Below are 24,682 nucleotides of genomic sequence, written 5' to 3'. Positions count from 1 at the left end.
GGCTGATAGGCACCTTCCCACCTTGCTCTCCAGGTCTCCCCAGGTATGTCAGCAGCAGACTGGGAGCACTCGGGTCCCACTTCCACACAACTCTGAGAGGGGAGCACTGGAGAGAGCAGCAGAGAGAGAATTACCCTGCAGCACATCTAAGATGATTCCCATTTAATATAGGCTATTCTGCTAGAGACACTCAGAACTGTGTGCAATGGGCTTTGCCCTCCCAAGAACACTTCCTTTAAAATGGATTTTGTGATTATGGGAGGGCAGACAGGCACTCCCAGTGTATCACACTGGGACCGCTCTCAACCACAGCACAGAGCAAAGAGGGGTACAAATTCAAGTATAAGCAGCAGGGAAAAACTACATTTCATGCAGAGAGGAGGTGTATTGAAAGAGCAATGTGTTAGGGAAGCATTTTGTTTCCTTTCTCTGCAGTGCTGCTGTGCCTGTCATTTAAAATTTTTGAGAGGTGGAGTTAAATTTGCAAGCAGCAAGGACATAGGAAAAGTTGATAATAGCCATGGGCTCAGTCTATAGGGATTGATCCCACCAGTGATTGAGCTGCTTTCCATTAAAAGGCTGACAGCAGTGCTGGGTGTTTGATTTACCCTTCCAATATCAGGATTTTTTATCCTAACCTCTTCACTGTCCTCTCCAGAACTGTTAGAATATCTTTCCATACCACTTTTTTTTCCTTGATTACTGTAGAAATCCACAACAACATTAGTGTGTAGCAATACACTAATCAAGTAGATGCAAAAATTTCTTGAGCACAGTTACCACAGTGTCCCAGGGGGATTTCTGATGAGACTATGAAGCCAAAGTGTTTTTTACACAGTTTTAGAGCTCCCAGAAATGACCTTAAGACATTAAAAAAAAAAAAAAAACTAAAAACCTACAGACCTGCTAGTCACAGCAGTGTCTGGCAGCCTGCATTGATTTTCCTGAGTGGGTGAACTTTATTTCCAGAAGTGCTCACAAAAAGTCAGGTTGCTGCAACAGTCCCTGAGGAGATGGTCTTTCAGGAGGGCAAAACGGTGTCACTATTTATTACACACAGCTCTCCTCCACCTCAGACCTCTCCAGTCTGCATTTCCATCCCTGGAAAATCTGGTCTTATCAATCCATCTGAGGTATTTCAACCTCTCTGACCTGATACCACTCAATTCACTAATCAAGAGGTTTACAGTTCACAAAATCACAGTATCCTGAGTTGGAAGGGACACCCAAGGATCACCCAGCTCTTAGATGACTGGTTTCCCCTCAAGCTAAAAATCAAAAGTTGATCAACTACTAGTTGTTTTAAACAAAACACCAGAATCCTGTTAAAGTTTTCCTGAAGTGTCACAGGGCCTTCTTTAAAGCTGTCACTCAGTTCCATTTAGGCATCTCCAAAGCAGGATATCCTCCAGCAGCAGCTCAAAGGTCTGAGCTCAAACCACACAGCTGCCCCTCTTTTGTTGCAATCAGAGCAGGGAAATCCTGGAAAACAGATCACTGAGGGGCAAGGAGTGAGTGGAGCCCATGAAAAACTGGGACCAGGGATCTCTCTGAGAAAAGCAAAGCAGAGATTAGCACTGAGCACCCCCAGCCTCAGCAATCTCAGATGATCTATGGCTGAAGTCTGGCATGCGAGGCAGCCAGGCAGGAAGGGGAAATCATTTCAGCTCAGGGTTATTTCTATTTTTAATGCTTCTGTGCTTATTTCTGCCTTTCAAACAAAACGCAGGGCAGACAACTACTGTGCACTGAATTGCAGAGGTAACTGGGGTGGTTTGAAATGCAGGTGAAGCTGCAGAAGGAGGCATTTCTTAAGTGGAAAAGACCAAGAAAATTATATCAAGATATAATTTAAGAAAATTATATCACTTTTAACCACCTGGTAAATCTCCCTCTAGGCAGTTCTGGGACAAATTAGCAATAGGTTATAAACCTCAGAGGTTTACTAGGAAACCTACATTCCATCTGATGATTTTCAGGTCAACTCTTAGAGATTTGCATAAGAAAATGTTTTATTGGCCAAGTGTAAATATTTCTCCCTCCAATTTTTAAACAATGTCACTCCTGACCAAGGAATTGTTGGCAAATAAAGCAGCTACCCTCTTATCCAGGGGAGAGGGCTCACCCAGGCTAGGTACTGCAGACAGCTACATTGTAAGGAGTAGTTAGCAGTAATGAATAATTAATGAATAAATAATGTATTTGTGTCTCAATACCCCAAGGTCTTTGGGCACCTTCACAGAAAATAATTAAAACAATAGATTACAAATAAGATGACAAGTCCCCAGGCAAGTGGATGTACATAAACTCACAGTAATGTAAAAACAGAGAGGACATGAAGGCAGGAGCTTACAAGTTCTTGTGCTTTGTTCTACAGAGCTCACAGCTCCTGATGGTGCACTGTGCCCTACCCTGGGATGAGGAGAAACCAAAACCAAAGGCAAATACCTGCCCTAGCAAGAAGTATTCAGAAGCCTTGCTGTCAAACCCATCTAAACATTAAAGAATGGCAGCTAGGAAGGAAAGCACAGGTTTACTGAGGTGTCTGAATCCATGAGTGCAGCCAGTGATGCAGGTAGTTCCTGGCCATGTCTCCTGTGAGGGCCTTTTTTAGTCAATCCTCCAGGAATTCAAGTGGTTTGGTGGGGCAAAGATCAATTCCTGAGTATTTCAAGCTTTGTGCCTCTTATATAGACCAGTGCATGAATTTTAACTGCTGATAGCTGGGCCAGGCACCAGCATTAGCAGAAAGCAGCCCAACAGCAGGTACCTTGGATATTTGGGGTAGTCAGAGCCACCCCAAGCACAGCCTGAATTGGGAATTCAAGGGAGCAGCCACTGCTCCCTGCTGTACACAGACTGTTTTCAAACCCCCTTCACACCTACGTGAACAGCAGATTCTCCTTAGGAAAGACAGCAGTCTAAAAGCACCTTTTTCCAAATGACACAAAGAAAGTTTTCAAGCTACCATTTGAGGGGCCACAGGCATCATATTGAAATAATTCAGTGATCAGAATGGCTATGAGGAGAACGTGGAATGAGTCTGGCATTGCTAAGTCTTGGGGAGCAGAAGGGGAAAGTGGCTGTTTGCAATCTGGAGCACCTCTGTCCTCTCTGTGCAGATGCTCAAAGAAATCTCTTCCCAGATCTTTATTTCTCTCTTGATGGTGCTGTAGAAAGGTCACTGGAATCTAAAACCTGATATTAAATAACTTTCATTTATTTGTGAGCATTGTGAAACCAGTATTTCCCCACTGCAGAGAAAAGCACATTTGTCACGTGTGCCCATATATCCAGCCTGCAGCATTACCCCTTTCCACGTTACACTCCCAATTGTACAGCAGCTTGGCAGTGCTGCCACTGCACTTCATCTTCAGCATGAGCAGAAATCCCCCACTCACTCACACTCAGTGTTCCACCTGCAAACTGACCCCACTGGTCTAAAGAGAGCTGAGCCTGCCCTGTGCAATGGCACTGGGTGAGCAAAGTGGCAAAGCCTGCAGAGCCAGGACGTGAGACAGCTTCAGCAGTGCCCACAGTTAGTTCAGCTCCAGTTAGTTGGGAAATTTCCCCTTGGTTTTCATTGTTTACCTCATTGCATTCCCTATTACATTTGTAATTCTCTCAGTGAAGCTCATCATTACGTTTCTGCGTCGTTTCTGAACTCCTCCCCAGGGCTCAATGCAGCGATGAGAAAAGTGTGAACAGCCTCAGGAATTAATGAATTAACACAGCTCCTGCCAGCACCAGTGTTCCCCCACCTCCTGAAGCAGTGATTTTTACAGAGGGGACAGAGCTGGAAGCCTTGGGTGAACGCCTGAAAACCTCTGCAGAAGATCAGGACCCAAATTCCACGTGATCCCACAAAACCAGCCAAGCTCATTCAGAGATGCCATAGTGGGAATTGTATGTCCCAGCCTCTGCCTGGATTTGGGGTTAGACCTCCCCTATCCCTGAGCTGAGGAACCTCAGTGTGTCACTCCTTCCTCCCGGGGTCACGGCACAGCTGGTGGGACAGGTTAAAATCCACCCTTCAGCAAAGCAAAGTAACTTCTGGAGGTGACACTGCCTCCCTTCCTCCAGTAAAGCTCAGAGTAATGGGAGCATTTGTGTCCCTAGGCACTGCTAAGCCCCCAGATGAATTTATAAGAGACTTCCTGAACTCCAGCCCCAGTAGATGCCATGTCATGGTGGGGAACCCTTTGCCATCAGGTGGAGTTTCCAGCCAGCCTCAGCTCACCCACCTGGAAGGAGGATTCTGAGTCCTGGCCACCTTTCACTACCACCAAAGTAAGGATTTGGGTACAAAGCACAGTTCCAGAAAGGAACTTGCCATGTCCTTACACTTGGCAGAACATAACCTTGGGGTGATGTTGAGTTTAGAGGTGCTCCTTTTTCATACTTGAAAGCTATAACTATTTTTAAATAACTGTTTTATGTCCATTGTCTGGAGAATTAGGGTCAGTACATGCTATTGCTCTGAAAGGCATAAATAATTACTGCTTCAGAGTTCTTTATTCCAGCTGCCTCCAATAAGGCTTTTGGTGAGTTTTTGTTGTTTAATTGTTGTTGTGCTGTGCTTTGGTTGGTTTTTTTCAGTAGATTAAAGGGTTATTTCTTTTGGAAACTTCGGTAATACTGAAAATGAAATGTCCTAAATCAGAGCCTAGGAATGCATTATTTCACACACTAGCTACTGAATGATGAATTAATAACAGTATCTCAAATACATCTTCCATCAATATGCTTATTCAGATTCCATCAGCATTTAATTAACATAAATTATATGACATTAGGAGGATTCAGGCAGTCATCAAGAAGAACAGTTCTCTTGTAAGCTACTGAAATTCTTGTGGTTTCTGCAAGGCAGCAGTTTTTATTTTTATTTTCCTCTAGAAATTCATCACAAATCAAATGTTTTCACAGCAAATTTAGAGCTGACATTTTCCTGATTTTCCAAGGATGGGATATTAGATCTCTGGCTTTGTTTCAGGTGTTCCAAGTTTTATGCCAAGGAATAGCACTTATACAACGGAAGCATTGGCAGCATCTAACTGCAGAGGGACCTTCAGCAGTCCCTATAACTCTACAGTGAGGTGGAACATCAGTAAACCACACAAGCCACTTACTCGTTTAAGCACCTAAAGTCAAGAGAAAATAGTGATGAGTGCCCTAAAAAGACTGGGCTGTTATTTTGAATCTCACAACAATACGAAGGTCTTGTTTGTTCTGCCTTCAGGAGTGTGCAAGGAAAAGCAGAGTGAACCCAGGAATGGGAAAGTTCAGGTGCTAGAAGTGTCAGCCAAGTGCCCAGAACAATGAGGAGAGAAAGAACAGCTGTAGTCCCCCATTGGGCTGAACTGCATCCAAATGCTCATTTCCAAAAACAAGGGAACCAAGCACAAAAAGCAAGAGTGAAAATACAAGGACATGCAGGAGCCTGAAGACAGAAATGGGGATATCAATTTTTTTCTGTGCCTTTCTGAGGCTAAGAGAGGGAGGTGGCTGCTTTAACTTATCACAAAGAACTAAAAGCTGGCAGAGTTAAACTAATAAAAAGCTATTTGAGTAAAGTACCACTATAAAAGCTCATTTTGCTGTTGTTTTTTGTGGCTTGTGCTTCTGCTTAATTGTATTATTTTGTCCTTAAATTTTATTCAGCGAGAAAAGTTTAGTCTGAAAAGATGTGACAAACCAGAATATTTTATCCTGACAGATGTGGTTGTTCTTTAAACTAGGACAGGGGATTGCCAAGAAGTGTCCAGCTCCCCAGGAGGCTGCATGAATGCTGCTGTGTAGGCTGGGGGCAGAGCTGCATGTGCTGCTGGAAGCAGCATTTTCTAAAACTATACAAAAGTTTCCTGCATGTAGTAAAGAGCAGATCCTGGCCCCAGAAATCTCTGGGGAGTTTGTAACAGGGGGCTGACTCTCCTCTGCATCACATAAAGGAGAAAGAGTGGCAGTATAAATAAATTGATTCAATGTATACTGCAAGTGGTGAGGAAAGGATGAGCCCTGCATTCCATTTCACTGTTCTGGTCCATATAATCCACTCCAAATGACTCAATATAAAGCTCAGGATCCAATAGCCCTCCCTGCTATTGTTGTGAGTTACTGTATAGTGACAGCACTGAGCACCCTCAGTCCTGCAGCAAACAGCTGCTCCCTCTCCAGAGCATCCACAAGGAACCAAATAGGCAAAAGAAAATAATAACAGCACAAAGTGTTCAGGATTAGGCAGTAAGTCAGTAAGTGGAGCAGGAATAAAGCCCATCCCAAGTCCTTCCTGCCCTTGCTGTGTGCAGTGGGCTCCACACCTTTGGTCACATAGCTCCATTCAATGCAAGATGCTGTGTTAGGACTCCAGCACTAATAACCACAGTTTCCACAGGCATTTCCACAGGTCTGTACAGGCTGGAAAATACACCAGCAAGCATGGAATAGAGTCTTGAACAGGACATTTCTTCCCTGAGATGGCAGAGGATGTGTGTGCCCAAGGAAAGATCAGAGAGGCAGCCCTGTTTTCAAAGTCTGCCACTTCCACAGTTAAAGCATCTGTGGGTATTTGGGAAGCCTCAAAACCCTGCCCACAGAATAAGTCACATTTGGGGTTTCCCTATTGAAGAAAATCACTTGTCATGTTTGAGCCTCAGAGCATGGAGAGGGGAACTGCAGGACCATAATTTTTATGGTGTCATTCACTTCCATCTCATCCTTTTTCATATCAACAATTTAAAGGCTCAAGAGAGGTTCTTCAAAAACAGTAATAGTGGCCCTTAATCATCCTCCCACCTTAAGATACTATTAAAAACAGGAAAGATGAAACTATGATCCTTCCTTCATCCACAGGGCAACACGTACCAGCTGTATGTTTGCATGACCCACATGTCTTTGGGTACCCCTTTGCACCACAAAACACCCCCAGGAGCAGCTCCCAGGAGCAGAGGGAAGAGCACAGGCAGGGGATTGGGCACCACTAAGGCTCTGACATTTTTACTATAATGACTGAGATTTTCAAAGAGGAAACAAACTCTCCAAATCTGATTCTAGCTCACTGGACTCCCAACCTCTGGGGTAATTTTTTTAAAAACATCCAGATCAGAATTAGCAACAAAAGCATTTGCCCTTTTTTATCCTCCCTTTACTTCTGAATTTTCCATTACACAAGTAGGAAGCAATACTGTACTATAACAAGCAGCCCGATCTAAGCTGAAACACCTCTCCTGCTATAATCCCTCTCTTTCAGTTGCTCATTTCCTTTTCTCATGACATTCTCAAGAGGATTATTAATAATAACTGGGGACAGAGATCTTTTCTGTAATGGGTAAGTTTTCCCTGGAACATATTACTGAAATTTTTTTTGCCAGACATCCCCCTGCCATGCCCCACTCCTCAGGAGCAGTGATATTTCCAGAAATTAAGTTAGCTCCACTAACTGCCTTATACCTTCCATTCTTGACAAACCACCCTCCATTGCCTTAATGTTCCCATTATGTTTGATGCATTGCATCACTGTTCATTTATTATGGCATTTTAACTTAGGTTCAGATTATATATCACTGGTGGAGCACTCTGGGATAAAGGGCAATGAACGTTTTAATTGCCTGATAAATTATTAAGGACACTCCTTTAATTGGGTAACGTGGTGTTTACATCTTTGAAGCAAACACTTATGGAATCTGTATGGGTGCAGATTTGTCTAAACACACAACCAGCAGCCTCTATCTCCCCCTGAGAATAATAGTTTTATCAGGCTATTAAAATAAACACCACACAGGATAGATTGTACCAGATGCCAGGGGAGATCAGCAGCTGGAACAAAGAGATGAGCTTCCATCAAAGTCAGAGGAGGTGCACTGACTTGCATCAGCCAAGGGACTGGCCTTCCACAACCAATGGGGCTCACTCAAAGCGAGGCAAAATAGCAAAAACCTACATTTTTCCAGTGCTTTAGCTAACCTAGTTCATTTGAACTGAAATGGGTCACAGTGTACCCACACAAGGAGTTCAGCAGCAAACCTGACTTCAGAGGGAGCCCAGGGAAAATGCAGCTGGGGAGAGAAAGTGCATATTGTGCTAAACAGAGCCTGCTATGGCAGAAACCTGGGGTTTTGGCTGCTTCTGCATGCAGGTCAAAAGTAAAATATCCCCTGGAAGGACACAGCCCAAGCAGCCCCTTCCAGCCCACACAGAAAAGATGGGACAGTACAGCAGGGAGGAAGCACAATCCTGCCTGAAACCTCTCTGTTCCCAGCTTTTTCTTCTCTCTGTTCACCTCTGTACTTTAAAACTGGGATTTCTTCAAGTTTTGCCACATCTCTTCTTTTCTGAGCTATGTGAATGTAAAAGTATTTGCTGCATTCTTTCCAGACAGATGCTATGCTTCTTGCTTATTAAAATAGAGAGAAGGGAGCAGATTGTCTAGGATGAAGCTTTATGCTTCTTAGAAGTGTTGAAGAAATAGGCTTTTTAGGATAAGTTAACATTTCAAAGGTGTTTCATATCTATTTGTTATCAGCTTTTGGTAACACAGAGTGCCTGAGCTCAATCCCTGCATACAAAATAACACCATAATGAATTGTACTTTATCTCACTCTGACTTGACCCCTGCAAGTTAAGTTCTGCACAGGTTCAAGGTAAAGAGGTTCCAAGCCTGCAGGGGACAAAGCCACTTTTATTTCTGTGACTTTGCAGTGGCTCCACTTACAGCTGGCTTTGGTCTCCCTGTGATTCAGGGCAGTCCATGCTGGGCTAAGTGGCAAAGAGTGCACAGATCCCATGGGGAAGGTGAAGACAGAGGAAACAAACCCATAGCATTGCCCATTTTAGCAATTTGGGTACAGATACCCACTACTTTAATTAAAGGGGCTTGGCAGTGTCAGACAGTCAAGCAAAGGGCTGAGGTGCTTGCACCCATGTGAGATGAGCTGGAAGACAGGCAGATGTAGGGGGGAGCCTCTCCTGCAGTGCTCTGGTGCAGTTTGGGACCTCCTTCTCTCCCCAGAAATGTTTTCACCAGAATTGCAGGCATTGGGACACCTGGCTTTCACTTTATCTAAGGCTTCAATCTCATTCCTCTATGGCCAGAGGTCAGCAAAGCAGTTTGATAAGAAAATATGTGAACACACATACACCTTTATATACACAACTTATGTACCTAGACACAGTGCTTTTCCTAAGGAAAAATGACACTTTAGTGCCTCCTTTACCTGTCAAGAGGTCACTGTGTTTTGTTGGGGTAGGAATCTACCCTTATGCCATGACACATGACCCTATCTCACAGCTGGATTTGCCCCCCACTTCCACAGCATTTGAGTAAAAACACTTTTCAGCCTTACAGATAAAACAGCCCTCTGCCCTTTCAAGGGCTGCTGAGGAAAATGTAGTCACAAACTTGCTGCTTACTGCCAGTGAATCTAAAAAACAAAGCCAAATTAAGTGAAATCCCAGTTGTTGCCTCCTTACAGCTGTTACCTCAGCTTACAAAAGCTGAGGTTGAACCAGTGCATCCAGAAAAACAATTCGATGCTCAGATCTTAAGAAAATCAATTCCTGTGAACATGCACCCAAACAAAAACAAGTGTAGATGGAGAAATTCCTCAGGTTAATGTTTCCAAACAGATCAATGCACAAATGCCTGTGGATTGATTTCCTGGAGCTGCAGCCCCACATTAGCCCTTCAGGACAATCCTAATCAGCCATGGATCTATGAAAACAGGGTTAGGGCTATTACAGTTTCCTCTCCCACCTTCTCCAATTCTTCATCTTTTTACTTACTGCCAGACTCTGGCTCCTTGGGCACCTGCTCCAGAAAAAAAACAGAACAGCCCTCCCTACTTTAGCTATTTTAAATTAAAGAGTTAGTTAAAAAAAAAAAAAACAAAAAAAAAAAAAACAAAGGGACATTTTAAAACAAGAAAATTATTTCAAAACAGAGTGCAAGATTTTAATTAAAATATTGAAACAAGCTTTAAAGCAGAGAGAGATACAGTTTTGGAAGTTCTGAACCAAAAAATTCTGCACCAAAAACATCACTGACTTGGGACATTGTTGTGAAAAGTCTGAGCAACACTGAACCAAAAAAAATCTACTTGGAAAGAGTTAGTGACAAGTTCTGCAGCCTGTTGCCCATTCTTTCCCTCTCTGTGTGTCTTTACAATGAAAACATATCTAGAAGGGTCAGAAGCAGAAGTGTGTCATCTACACTATCTGCAGGGATTAGAAAACTGGTATGAATTATCCTTTTCATTAATTACTTGATCCTGCCTAATCCCCAGTAGATCATGTTGACCTCAATAGACCAAATCTAGGTTTCTTAGCCCACACAGCCCCTTTACAGGGTTTCCTAGCTCCCATTGCAGAGATGCTTCCCAGCTGTGTTACCTCCTGGCTTGTTCTCACTCGCTCACAAGTTCCATGGCACATCCACTGCCAGCTGCCCTGGGCAAACCCCAGCCCTGCTGCACCACTCAGCGAGCTGGGAGTGTCTGCCATAGTGCCCCAGGACATCACAAATCCTGCAGGAAGGGCAAGAAATACCTGAGACGTGTGTCACTCTGAAAATTCAGGGAGATTTACATCCTGCTGCATGTAAAATCTCAGTGGGCCAAACTAACACCAAAGGAAGGGCATAAAACTGCAGCATGAAGGAGGCAGCACTGGGGATGATCCCAAGCCAGTTCTGAGGAATACCAGTTCTGTGACATATGCAAATTGATTTTTAAGCTTAGTGGCTACTTATCTCCAACAGCAAGATTGCATTCAATTAGGCTTGCTAAATAATTCATGGCAGCACTTTTGACGTGGCAGGAAGTTCCAGCAGTGCATCACCAGTGTTTCACATCCTCGTGCTGACAGGAACTTGGATTGTTTCCTACACAAAGACATCTTTCATTGTTTCCACCATCCACACCCAATTTCTTCTGGGCTTTGAAGCCTCACGGTCTCCTCCTACCTAAGGCTGCATTTGAAGGGATAAAAGGCACCTGCAGCCCTGAGGAGAAGGGCTTGGCAGTGTTGGCTGACATGACTTGGCAATGATTCTCCCCCTCTATCGGCTCTCATGGCACCCCTGCTGCAGTGCTGCATCCAGCCCTGGGCTCCTCAGCACGACAAGGACCTGTTGGAGCCAGTCCAGAGAGATGCTCAGAGCACCTCTGCCCTGGAGACAGCTAGGAGAGCTGGGGCTGGAGAAGAGGAGGCTCTGGGGACACCTTAGAGCTCCTTCCAGTGCCTAAGGGAGGCTCACAAGGGAGCTGCACAGGGACTTTTGGCAAGGGAATGGAGATATGGGACAGGCAGGAATGGTGTTCAAATGAAAGAAAATAGGTTTAGGCTGGATATTGGGAAGAAATTCTTGACCCTGAGGGAAGTGAGGCCCTAGCACAGGTTGTCCAGAGAAGCTGCATCCACAGCTTCCCCATCCCTGGAAGTGTCCAAGGCCAAGTTGAAGGGGTTTGGGGCAACCTGTGCAGGCAGAATATGTCCCTGCCCATAGCAGGGCTTGGAACAAAATGATCTTTAAGGTTTCTTCCAACCCAATATTATTGCATGAAAAATAATTGTTCCTATTGTGGTTTTTAACCTAAAGCATTTTAACCATACATGGAAGCTGTATTTACTGCTGGATTTTTCTCCAGCAATGAAACCCTTTCGAAGCTCCGCAAAATTTTTTGTAGTGAAGTGATGCAGAACCACTGTTTAGTCATGCAAATGAAACGAGAATTAACTGTAAAGCATTCTGAGGACCATGAACTTTTTGCCAGAATTCATAGCAAAAGATTTTTATTGTCAATCAAAAGGCACAAACACTTCAAAACTGTCCTTTGTGTGTGTGCATTGTTGGAAGAAGGGCAAACAAGACAGAGTAAACATTTTCTGCAGTCTGCAGGATACACAGGGCATCAAATATTGCTGGAAGGATGAAAAGAGTTTTCTGAGAAACCTATGAAGAGATACATAGAATTACTACTGCAAGCTGAGAGGGAAGAAAATTTTCCATTCATCAGTGAGGCACCTCAACCTTTACCAAATCCATTCTTTTGCTATCTCTTTCACAACACCAGAGCAGACTTTCAAAGAAGAAGATTTCAGCAAGCAAGCTACAAAAATTCACTCTGTTCTGCTTTGCAGTCTGAATTATGTTTTCTCTTGATGGTCAGACAAACTGTTTTTCTCCCAGGGCAAACCCACTATTGCTCCACTGAAGCCTGGTGAGCAATCCCAGGCTTGGCCCAAGACAGCCAAAAATTAGCTGGCTCCTGGTCTCAGTAACTTTCTACTTTGGCATTTGAAAACCTTCTCATTAATTGTTTTTTTAAGACTTGCATTAATACACAGGGAACCTAGAAACATGGGCTGGAGTATGCTGGATTAGAAACTAAGAACCTGCAACTTTGCCTCCTGTTACCTGAATGGGTTTTTTTTATTTGTGCCATCATGTTTTACACCCTCCCCTGCAAAGGAGTGTAATTAAAGTCACCTGGAAACATGAGGAGCAGCAAAGCCACTGGCTCCAGTCCTGCATGACAGTATATTCCTCTAACTTGGTTTTACATCGTCTCCCAAATGCAGCCTGGCTCCATGTCTGCTCCCAAAAACAGGCAATTCCATAAATATGTGGTTTATTCCATAAACCCCATCCTCATCTACACTTTTCCCCTGGAAACACCAGGTGCTGGGGCCAGCAGTGCCAGCCTCCAGCTCAGAGCACCCACAGCACTGCCAAGTCAGATTTTCAGGGCACCAAGCACACACATTTAAAATCCCAGCAGAGGCAGGGAAGAGGGGAAATCCACACTGCACGTGCAGCACTTCCCTCTTTGAACTGAAGCATTTTGTAAACACAGTTTAGCAGGCTGTGTATAAAATTTGAGCTCTCTATTACCCTAATCTTAGAATTTACTACAGACTCTCACATTGCTGAGGGACCAAAGATGAATGGCCATTTTAACCTGTGCTTCCACTGTAGCCTTTACAACACGAGATGTAATGACCAGGTGCTCAGCTGGTATAAACTGCTGCAACTTTATTTTATCTGCTAACAATAGCAGCCAGTTCTCACTATCCAAGGACTTCTTGCAAGGTTAGTGTTAGACAAAGCTGGTGTGAGGCTCACTAAACTCTCTAGCATTTATTCTTTTTTTTTTTTGTCTTTGCTGAGATCTCCACTGATGCAAAACAACTCAGTAAGATATTGTCTCTGCTGCAAACACTTGAGTTTGTTGACACATGAGATCAGCAATAGATACTTTAAAAAAAGAAATATAGAAAACCCTTCCACCATTTCCAGAGAAAAGCTGGCACAGTGGGACTGAGATCCAGTGGTCCTGCAGAGCACGTGGCAAGGAAGGAGCACAAGCACTTAGATCCAGGTACAGGCTGCTTCCAAATTCCTGCTTGTCCCAGTTTGCAGAGTGTGCACCCTGCATGGCACAGCCACAGCTTCAACCCAGCCAGGGAAACAAGGTCATTGTCATCAGGATAGCAAGGAAAGATTGAAGCTGTGGACCCACAGCCTCAGGCTGTGTGTGCCTCCATGAGACAAACTGTGATGCTCAAGAAATACCCAACTGGTTGGGGGTGGCTCAACAAGCAGCAGCACCCTCTATAATGAATGAACCAGTTGTACTCTGCACAAAAGCCCCACAGAATTTGGTTTATCTCTTGGTGTCCAGTCCACTTCTAGAGCTATAACTGTCTGTGAAAGCCAGAGAGGAATCCAGCTCAAAAAGTTGTGTAAGGGAAAGATATAAAACAAACCACAGAGGTGTTCTAAGAACAAGTGTTACCAGATCTCTGGTGATGGAGCCAGGTGTCTGCTCACACCCTGCACTGAGAGCAGGCAGCACACATCATAAAACACTGAACACCAGAGGTTAAAAGATACACTGCAGGAGGAACACATGCATTATAAAAGAGTTGGTGAATTAGTCAGAGACTGGCAAAAGACCGGAAAGGCTGGAGAACACTTGAGCACGATGCCAAAAAACCACCAGCCACTGAATGGCTCTGCTGTTTGTGAGCTAAATGGCTGTTCACACCATTAGGGCCAAGAGTGACAGCACTAACAAGATTCATCACACAGCATCTACTCTGAGCTCAATGAAGAACTGCCCCAATAAAAACCTGCCAGCTCTGTTGATGTATATTATTTTTATTAGGACAGCCTCTCTGATAACCACGCTCATTAGGAATTTTAGCAATTCATTTCTTTGTAAAAACCTCTGTGTATGAATTCAGCACAGACAGATGTGAATGGGAGCTTTGGAAAGACAGCATTACACTGATTCAGAGCTATATTTGTCAGTGGGTGTAGCAAAGAGAAAGGTTTAAAGTAGTTATTGTTCTGCAAAGCACATTTATGAATGAAATGGTAAATTACTGAAGAGCCTGTGTTACCATATGAATTTGTCTTTAGTCCCCCTCTTAAACCTAAAGTCAAATGCAACATGGAGACACAGGCCATTACCCTCGGGGTGAAGTAATTAGTGTTCTTCATTTTCCATTTTTCTTAACCAAGATCTGCACATATTCCAAATTAGGCACAAAACCAAAAGTAAAGAACTTTCCTAATGGCAACTCGGTGAAGCAGGATGGAGCAGGATCCAACATCCCTCCCTCTGAGCTTTCCCACCAAAGCTGTAGGGTCAGGAGATGGCAGGCTTGGCTGTGACAACGAGTGCTATTTCCCTGCCAAGACCTGGTGAGCAAGGGTGGGGAACTGCAATAATTGCCACCTCCCATTTTCTTTCCAATTTAGCAGGGCAGACGCACAAAAGGATGAGATTTTCCCAGTGGGGCAGAGCAGCCAAACACAGTCCCTGATACATCCCCTGTGCATGGCGACCCCAGAGTGTTCCCCATTCCCATTCCAGAGCCTGTCCAGGACTTGGCTTTGTGATTCCTGCTTTGCACAAGCACTGGGTGAGCTCCAACCTGCAGCAAAGCAGGGCTGGAAAAGAAGCAGCAAAGCAGTGACCCTTTGCTGGTGTGCAGAACTTCCCAGCTGCATCTGGCCCAGTCAGCAAAGCTGCTTCTCAAGCTCAGACACACATGGAGCACAAAGCAAGATGTCAGAGGTGACCACGGGGACAAGGTGACACCTCTACCACACCCCTCCTCACCACAGACTTTTCCATCCCCAGGTTGCCCTTAGACAAGGGTGTTTCCAGCCTGGGCCATGGCAGGAGCTTTTTGGGAATGTCACTCCAAGCATGCAGAGTGAAGCTGCACTTTCCACATCTGCTCATCCAGCAGCCTAAAACCAGCAAAAATTTAGATAACAATTTCAGTGTTATCCCCCAGTGCCACAAGATGAAGCTTTTAGCAGCAAGGTCACCCAGAAATTCCCAAGTTTGCCATGCAACATCATCCCACTCCCACGACAGCCTTACAGGGCTCTCAGAAAAGGAATCAGCATCTCTTGTTTAAATCTGTGTGCATTTATGAACTCCTCAGCTCTCTGTATAAGCAGAGGATCACATCATACTTTAAAGGAAATGCAACAGCCTTTGACTTCTGAGAGCAAGGTATTCTTATAATCCTCACAGCAGAGACATTCACTGTGGTAGTGAGGGCCTAAAATCTACCTAGTCCTGCTGCTAAACTGGGGATATCATTAAATGTAGAGGGATACACTATGTTTGTAAGCCATGAACCATCAATCTGACTGTTCCCCAGTCTCTACGAAAAGCCAACACTCAGCCCCTCCTTTTCCCTGAACAGCGCTGAGGAGATGAAAATGCACGAAACAGCAGCAAGGTATGCTGAAAAAGTCAACATTTCACACCAGTAAATCCATCCTTTTTAACCTGTGAAGAAAGGGGTTTAACCTTGTGATAGTATTAACACAAATCTCACAGTATAGGCAAACAGCAACTTAATTTTAGTGGCATATTTTTATCCCTGGATGGCCAGTCTTGCTAAATGTCACTTTAATCCTCCAGAGGGACAAAGACCAGCAAAACCTGCAGTGTGCTGTTACTACAACAGGTGAGGAAAATCACCACACACATCTAGGAGCCCATCCCATGCAAGGGGACACAAATGATGTCAAAGGTAGCAAGTGCCACAGTGCATTTAACCAAAAATCTGCTGGAACAGCAGGAATAAGAGCTGACAGACATGCTCTCCTAGCAAAAAGTTCATCATGGCCTCTGTGGAAATGAGGTGTCCTCCCTGCACCAACTGGTGAACGTGAAGAGACAAGGGGAGAAAACAGACCAGAATTCTGATTACATGGTGCTGGGCTGGACACGAGTGCTACATCCAACTTCATTCTAATACTTCAAAGCCCTTCAGAGGCATTTTTAAACAAAAGGCTAAAATGCAAATCTCAGCTCTTGCCAGCTAGAGAAGAATTTTCCACTGCAGCCTCTGAAACATTGGGCACATTATTATTAACGTTGTGTGAGAAGTGGACATTAATTAATGCTGAATTGCAAAGAAATTCCAGTAGTATCACATATTTCACTCCTGCTGCTGCTCAATGAGCTCATTATGAATAAAGAAATTAAAAACATATATCAGAAGGCGCAATTAATGGTCTTCCACTTATTATTAACTGTGAGCAACTTATACCACCAGACTAGAATAAATGAGGAGGAACTTTTGTTAGAGGATAAGATCACAGCCCAAGGCACATCCTTTGCTGAGAACAAAGTGTTTATCAAATTACTTCAAAGATACTCCCTGTGACCTTGAGCCAAGCACTTAATATCTGCCAACCAGCAGGTCTTCTATCTACAAAACAGTACCAGCAGCTCTTACCTCCTGCACATTCAAAGTTGAGGGCGTGAGGTCCTCTTTTCTTCTCTGTCCTTGCACAGTGGATTCTATAATGCTTGTGAAGACCCTTCAGACTCCTTCAGCCACAGCAAGGGGACAGTGAAATTACAACTCGAGCTCTCCTGGGAGGTATTTAGGAGCAGCCCTGCTGGAGGAGGAGCTGGGGTAACCAGAAACACCAGGACACGGGGGCTGACAGCACCCAGAAGCCCAAAATGGGTGGTTACAGCCAAACAGGGGCTCAAAGAGTCAGAGGTGAGCCAAGAGCAGCTGAAGTGGGTGAGGCAGATGAGGCAGGATAGGGTCAGTCAGGCAAAACTTTGTGCTGCCAGGAGGGGAGGTGACACTTTTCTGGTGAAGGTCTAGGATTGCACAATCATCCTCAAAGAGGAGCGCCAAAGCCAGGGCTGCAGGAAGTCACCGAGGCTCCAAGGACACCTGAGAGCAGCTCAGCTCCTCCAGCAGACCTGGCCAGGGACACCAGCTCTGTTCCTCAGCATTTGCCCGTTCCCAAGACATCTGTCACCTTGCAAATTAACCCAGGCTGACATTCAGCCAGGCACAGCTGCAGCTGCAGTGAACCTTCCCTGCAAGTTCCCATGTCAGATACTTATTTCAGTACTTCTTGCTTTCACATTTCTACTATTTTTACTATTTCCATCAGTCTTTTTGGCTTGAAATGAACAGCTTACCCACGCATTATTTCCATCATTGCTCTGCCCATATCCAATATGTGTGTCAGTGACAGCAAAATTCCATGAAGCTCAACTAAATCCATGTTTTCTGGTAAATAATAGCAGTGTGTCCCCCTGTTCAAAGAAAATTATGAGAGATTTATTAATGTAGCATCAAATGAATTTCTGGTTTATGTAATTATGCATTGAATTTAAAAAGAGATGTCATGCAGGCAATCTTTAGAGTCATAATAGATAATCTGTAAGAAAGAACAAAGGAAAATAATGTTAATAAAACATTATGCCCTAAGCAAGAAATAGGCTTCAGATATCAAACATGAGTAAAGATAGTTATTTGATGTAAAACGGAGGTGTGACCTTGCTGCAGAAGTATTCATTACCTAACACTGCAACAAGAAAATTAATGGATTTTGGAATGGTGCAAATAGCAGTAATAATAATAGTAATTTTGGTTTCTGGCATTTGCTTGCTGACAGCCAGATTTAGCAGCAAGTGGTTTGTGTATTTTTTTTTATTTTTTTTTATGAAAGGCATTGCAAATAGAATTCCACATAACCTTAAAGGCATTACAGAAGCATGTGTCTAATGCAAGGGTATTGATGAGTAATCAAGGTTTTACAAATGCTTAAATGCTAAGCAGTGGAAGCCCAAAAACAAAAGGCTGGCTGCCAGAAGAGGATGTGCTTTACACAAGGACACAGGTACATGTGGTACTCTCAAGCATCCTCACATTCCAGTCCCTGCATAGGAAGGTGATGATTATGGTTACTATGGAAATTACTCACACAATTTCACATGCATTTTGCACCTGATAAATGGTGACAAACAATTAGTCTGTTGATGCTGTTTGAGGGAGATGTAGCACCGCTGGGAGGTGTAGAATTTGTTAGGTTCAAGCATCTTCCTCTCTGCAGAGACTCCCTTGCTAGGTCATAAGGGCTGAATTATGCCCCCCACAGGTCCCAGTTCAGTTCTGGCCCTCCTGGGCTGGGCTGCAGCTGTCCAGAGCCCTGCTGGCCAGCGTGGCACCACCTCGAATTATCAGCCAGAAGCTTCATCTCCAGCAGCTGCTGGAAAAGGTTTGACCTCCCCACCCCCTCAGCCTGTCTGCAGAGCACCAGGAGCAGGCCACAAGAATAATGTGCTATTTCAGGTGAAAATTTACTGCAAGAGTGACTGCTGCTCCTGGAGGAGTTGGACAGATAGGGAAAAGCTGATGGCACTGCAGTGATAGAGAGAGCACTGAAGCACGCTGGCCCAGCTGAAGGATGTGCTGCCAAAATTTACCAAAGGGAGCAGGAAACACTGTACAGGGGTTTTGCCTCATTAAACCTCACAAAACCTGAACTGGGCTTTAGGAGCCACTTGTGCTGGAGTTATGTGTGGATCTGGGAGGATTGCCTTTGTTTTTCAACAAAGATCACAAATAGATTTCTCAAACACTTTGATGTGTTTAAAACTGGGAAGTTACTAGGCAAGCAGGTACAATAAAAGAAACATCTCTGCAAATGGAAAACCCCCGAGCATATATACCTTTCTAAATGCTATTGGAATTTTAAACTCTGATAATTGCTTTGTAATGTAAGCAATTGCATTATGAGCATGAGCACCACAGCCCATGCATCACCACGGCTGCACTTTCAGCTCTGCCTTCAGTCATTTCCCTCAAAATACACTCTGCTTGCAATAGGCTTAAATCTAACTCATGGCAAGCACTGAAGTGAGCTCATTTAATGGACAAACTTTGTTTCTCTGTAGTTATCTGTTCAAGACTGGCAGAGGGAGGAAGCCCTGCGCCGTGGGGCAAGGCTGGGCACCAGCTCCAGTGCTGGGAGCCTGTCCTGGCATGGGAAAAGAGCTCCAGCAGCATTTCCAGAGGGCACCAATGTCTCTACAGCCATGATTTATTAGAGACCACAGAACAAGGCAACTTTTCTATCATAGAAAATGTCCCTCCTCAAAGTGAAACAAATTAAAATGGAGAAGGCTGAAAACAAACCCAGCTGCACCTTTGCAAGCTGTTGTTTCTTTCAGACCTGCTCTGCATTTAGCAGCTTCAGAGGCTGCATCTGAAATATATTTAGTCTGCCCTGGGTTCTACACATCTCTCCTCACCCATCATCACCCAGGCTGATTTCCAGCAGCCCACAGTGGAGCCCAGCTGCCCCAGGGACAGGTGCCAGGACAGACACAAGGATCTGCCTTTCTCTCCTCCACCTCTTCTATGGACTAGCTTACACAGTAAATCACAAAAAAAGCCCCAGCTGCATCAGGGAGGGAATGAAATGAGGAGGGAAATTGCCTGGAGGTGCAGGCAAGGCTGGATTTGGTCATGGAATCAGCAGCTCCCCAAAGCTGGAGCAGGATCTCCGTGATGCTGGGCTACAGGTGACCAGCCTGTGGCTGGTGGCTCCTCCCATGAGTTTGCTGCTTGTGTTTTTCATAGAATTTGGGATGAAGTTGTGTGGTGGGTGCCTGCTGCTGGGTTTCTGGAGTGGAAGTTTCACAAAATAGCATCACAGTTTCTGAGCAGTGGCCTGGAGAGGAAATGCTGTGTTTTCTCTGTGTTAAGAGCTCTGAAGCATTTAATTGAAAATCTTTAGCAACCTTGTACTTAGGAAGAGGAGCTTGGAATTTGACAGTAGATTCTTGGTGTGAGATGTGTGCCTTTTTCTATTTCTGGGGAGAAAAAAAAGAAAGAAAGCAAAGTCAAACTGGCCAAATTGTGACCTATCCAGCCTTGCAAATCCTCAGTAAAGGCCTGCTCAAACATAGGTGCCAAATTCTTCAGTCAGGCTTGCTCCCAAATGTTCTTCCCCCCCACCCCAGATCCCAGGAAGCGAAATTTCCTCTCCCAATTCCTCAGGTTTGGGAACAAAAGCAAAATCCCCTTCTCCCTTTGTCCTTCCAGAAGAGCCATCCCAAGTGCATCCCACAGCTCTGAGCTTCCTGCTGGGTGCTCAGGACTGGGCACACCCCACCAGGTTACAGGGGCTGCACTGTCCTCCCACAGATCCCAGCACAACAAGAGACCATGGATCATCCACACTTGGGACAGGAGTCTGTTTTAACCACCCCTGGACCCATGTACCTTTTGGCCATGCTGCAGTTGTAGTCATTATCACTTCTGAGAGTCCTGCAATTTTCTGTACTTTCAGTTCTTCAATTACATTGATTATCACATTAAACATTCCTGGTTCTACAGGAACAAACTAAAAATAATAAGCTTGTATCTTCCTAATACAAATGAAACCCATTTGTACTACTAAAAGTGTAGCAGGTTCATTGTTTCACAGTAATGAAGCTTTCATCTCAAGAGATTCAATTCATAAAAAATACTTGCCAAGGCTTTGCACGTTTTCTTCTTTTTTTTTTAACAGTCCTTTATGATCATATCTTATTCAGCATTAGGCCAACAATTGAAATAAAAGAGACACAGAAAAGCAGAAAAAATCCACCATCATCTCTGGTGGCAGGGACCCCACGTCACCCTCAGGCAGGGTCAGTGCCCACCCAGGCTGAAGGCATTGTGCACCTTCCCCTGCTATAAATAGCTGCAGACAACTTTGTGCCACTTCCCAAAATAGAGACACATTGCAGAGGAGATAGGAAGAGCAAAACACTGTACATAAGCTCTGTTTTTCTATCTATAAATACCAATTTGTAAGCAAGCCCACGCAGGGTGGGCAATAGCCCAGCTGAGGAGAAGCTGTCTGCAGGGGAGCCAGTGGAAGGATGCAGGCACCAGAGCTGGTGAGGAACAAGAAGGTTTTGGTGCTTTTCCACTTCTCCCCATGACATGGTCCAAGTCACAACACTGTGATTAAAACAGATCACATAAAAATTGAGATCTGGCCACTCCAGAGGTTCAGCAAAGGTGAACAGCCAGATCTGCTTCAGGTCTGCTCGCTGCCTCCATAGGTCAGGGCAGGCTTTGAGGGAGCATCTCCTGCTCCAGGAGAGTTGGGGGGTGGGTATGGCACCCAAGCTCTGCTCTGAGGCTCCCCCAGGGGAAATGAGCTCCTGCTACCCCTGGGCAAAACAAAACTGGTCCTGATTTTCCCAGTCTGGTGGCTTCTGGTGGATTCAGAGTGGCACTGAGTGGCAGTGCTGCTGACCTGACCTCTCTCCATCCTCTCCACGAGGGGATCCTGGAGATGAAGCCAGCCAGGACATGCCTGCAGACATCCCTCCCATCAGGGGCTCCATCTGCTTCCCTCCCTCCCAGAGGCACAGGCTCGCAGATCTGGTAGCAGCAAAGGCTTTCAAGCTTCAGGAAGGAAATTTAAAGGCAGGAGAGAGGTGGAGGAGAGGCTTCCCCTTGTAATTTCCCTTCAAGCCTGAAACAGCAGCACCTGACCCCACACAGCAGAGTCTCACCTGCCCATGCCAAGCCTCAGCACCCACAGTGGCAGCAGGAGAGCAGGAAGGGAAATGATGAGCATCAATCTCTCCTTTTCTTCCTGACTTGAGGTGGAAGACAGGCCTTGATTATCAGAACTTTGATTATCTGAAAACTCTTCCCTTAACCAGAATGAGGTCGTGTTCCTGACATGTTCAATTGCATCAAAAATGGGCTTGAATACATCAGCCCTCATTTATCAGAGCCAGTTTATTGTCACTTATATTCCTTGATAAATGCAGGTCTGAGCACTTTTGGCTTTGCTGGTATGGGCAGCACATTTACACACAAGCTTTTACCTCCTAAAATTAAAGACCCTGAAACCACAGGTCTGAATCTAAGCAGAGCTGGATCAGACCTCCCCAGGCAGAGCACCTGATGCTGGAACTCTCCTGCTCAGATATTAGAGGTGCCACAGCACCTAATGGGAACACAGATTTGGTCCCAAATTGCTGACATCCATGGAGTATGGTCTCCTTATTGCCTGGAAGAACCACACTCCAGCTGCTGGTGCTTCCCAGGGCTGGGCAAGCTTTCCCAGTGAGCTCAAAACCCTCTTGCAGGAATGGAAAAACATCTCACAGATCTGGTGCTTTGCTGCTGTTTGTTGTGATGATTCAGAGGAATTAGTGCCATGGAACATAAGGCAAGTGAGGAATTACAGAGAAGGATGTGGGTTGCCCAGTGTCTGCCTTGTGAACCTTCCCTGCTCTTCATCCTCTGCTCACCTCTGCCAAGGGCTGCTGGAAGGGTGTTGCAGGAGAAGTCTGGGAGTGATATTAACTCCTGATTTATCTGGGAAAAGGAACTGGAAGCAGCTTGGTTGCACTCATTTAGAATTTGATGTCCCCTTCACTACGCTGGTGGCCTCAGTATGACAGAAAGCCCCACACAGAGCAGGACAGTCCTGCTGGCACAGACACAGCATGCACAGGGAGTTGGAGCTTTCTGGCTGTAGGTGCACCAGACACGCACAACATGAACAGTGACCTCCAGTCCAAACCATTCCCTCATCCCTGAGGAACCCCAGGCAAATCTCTCCACAGAGCTTCCTGGCCTCCTTCCTGGCATCCTTCACTTACACCGACTTTCTGAGCACACTTACTCACTGTTTAAAACACAGAGTGTTCTTAGCCTCACCTTGGACCAACTTTTCCAGCAATACTGATTCCTAGGAAAAAAAACATCTTCAGCCAGCACCTTCCCTGCAGCTCAAGCAAGCACCAGAGCACAGACAGCACTTTGCTGTGTGTGAGGAGGGGGTCAGGCAGCAGGGGCTCGTTACCAGAGCCAGAGGGCAGCCAGGCAGCATCAAACACACCAGGCACACCTCCTGCAGAAAGTCTCCCCGTCTCTGAATCTTTGTACTTGGCAATCAGTCCCACGCAAGGCAGAAATCTGGCTTATTAAAGCATGAACTGCTGAGCCCCTTGTTAAATGCCAACCTCATCTTCTCCTGGGGGATTATTTACCCTGCAGATGGGGTTACTGACCCTGGAGCAGCAAAAAGGATTTCTAGCAGAGATGAGGCATTTGGGGCACATTTGCCATCCTTAGGGTGATACCATGCTGTCTCACAGAGAGGCTGCTTCCCACACACATCAGAAAATATCCAGTATAGCTGCATGCACACAAGGCATCTGTTTGTGTATAAGGTATCTATATAGTGTAGCTCCTCTTCTGCTTTCGCTGTGTTTTATCTTTAAATTGGGAGAGCTTTTTAGTAGCAAATCATCAGAGAGGAACTGCTAGTTACCAAGGAGATTCTCTGATGAATCAGAGACTGACTGGTATAAGACCTAGACAGGCTGTAGCTTCTTAATTTGTGAGACCTTACATTTTAAACAGGGGGAAAAAAGATCCTCTCACAACTAACTGTGGACCTCACCAGCAAAAGCCGCTTTTCTCTTTGCCACAGAAGCAAACAACAGGAGCTCAGCATGGGAAATCAGTGAGCAGCCGGAGACGAGCGGGAGCGCCTCTCCAGCACGTTCTTGACTCAGAACAGCAAACACCACCCAAGGACAAAGTGGTCCGATGGAGGTGACTGAGGGAAAGGCTGGGAAGCCCCTGATCTCACAGCAGCACAGGCAGGGGCACGCAGGGACGAGCGAGCGCTGGAGAAGGAGCCGCACGCCTGCTCCCGCACAGCCCTGACATTTCGGGACGCAGAGCCAGCGAGGTGCTGCCTGGCCACGGGCTCAGCACACTACTGGGACTGCCCCAGCCCTGAGCTCCTTTTTCTGCCCGACTCCTGCAGCTTTCTTCCAAGGAGCAGGTGAGAGGGATGAGCTTTGCCAAATGACAGAGCGGGCACCTACTCCGCACGGAGCATCCTGCCCTGGTGGAAATGGCCATCATGCCCCAGCGGAGTCATGGCAGCCAAGGATGTGCAGGCAGAGTGGATTTCAAGAAGAGTTTTTATAAATGTGGGGAGAACAAGGAGCTTCGTGAAATAAAGTTTGGAGAGAGAAAGCTCAGCTTTTTTTGGGTTGACTTTATTCAGAGGGTCTTCACACCCACTTCCTTCTGACAGCTTGTTTCTGTGTAGTTGCTGAATTCTGGTGCTTTGCCTCTATTTAAAAACCAAAAGTAATTAAAACTTCCTGGGAACTGTGAAAGCAGCAAGAAATACTTGGACACATTGAGAGACAAGATATTTGGAAGCCTTCTGCTGGTAGATAGGCTGTTTTCCCAAAGGTGGCAACTACAGAAGTTCGTAGATGAGAGGGAAAATCTCCCTGTCGCATCCCATTGAAATCTCCATTTTAGGCACTGCTGCTCCACTGCTGCTCAG

At 45.3% G+C, this 24,682-nt stretch overlaps 1 protein-coding gene across 8 annotated transcripts in view; it reads left to right on the top strand.

The window, feature by feature from the left end:
- Nucleotides 1-24,682, top strand: part of KCNMB2 (potassium calcium-activated channel subfamily M regulatory beta subunit 2) — a 138,697-nt gene that overhangs the window by 64,536 nt on the left and 49,479 nt on the right. For 2 of the 8 annotated variants that reach the window (XM_085588002.1, XM_077785728.2), the window contains exon 2: nt 23,804-24,682. The exons of 5 other annotated variants lie outside the window; for them this stretch is intronic. In XM_085588002.1, the coding sequence (XP_085444128.1) occupies nt 24,609-24,682 (74 nt within the window). In that variant the 5' untranslated portion in view covers nt 23,804-24,608. One more of the 8 variants, XM_021544326.3, reaches the window with a different exon arrangement.

Source organism: Lonchura striata, chromosome 9 (assembly GCF_050655825.1).
Source record: "Lonchura striata isolate lonStrDom1 chromosome 9, ASM5065582v1, whole genome shotgun sequence".
In the NCBI taxonomy this organism is placed as follows: Eukaryota; Metazoa; Chordata; class Aves; order Passeriformes; family Estrildidae; genus Lonchura; species Lonchura striata.
This window is presented reverse-complemented; position numbering and strand designations above follow the sequence as displayed.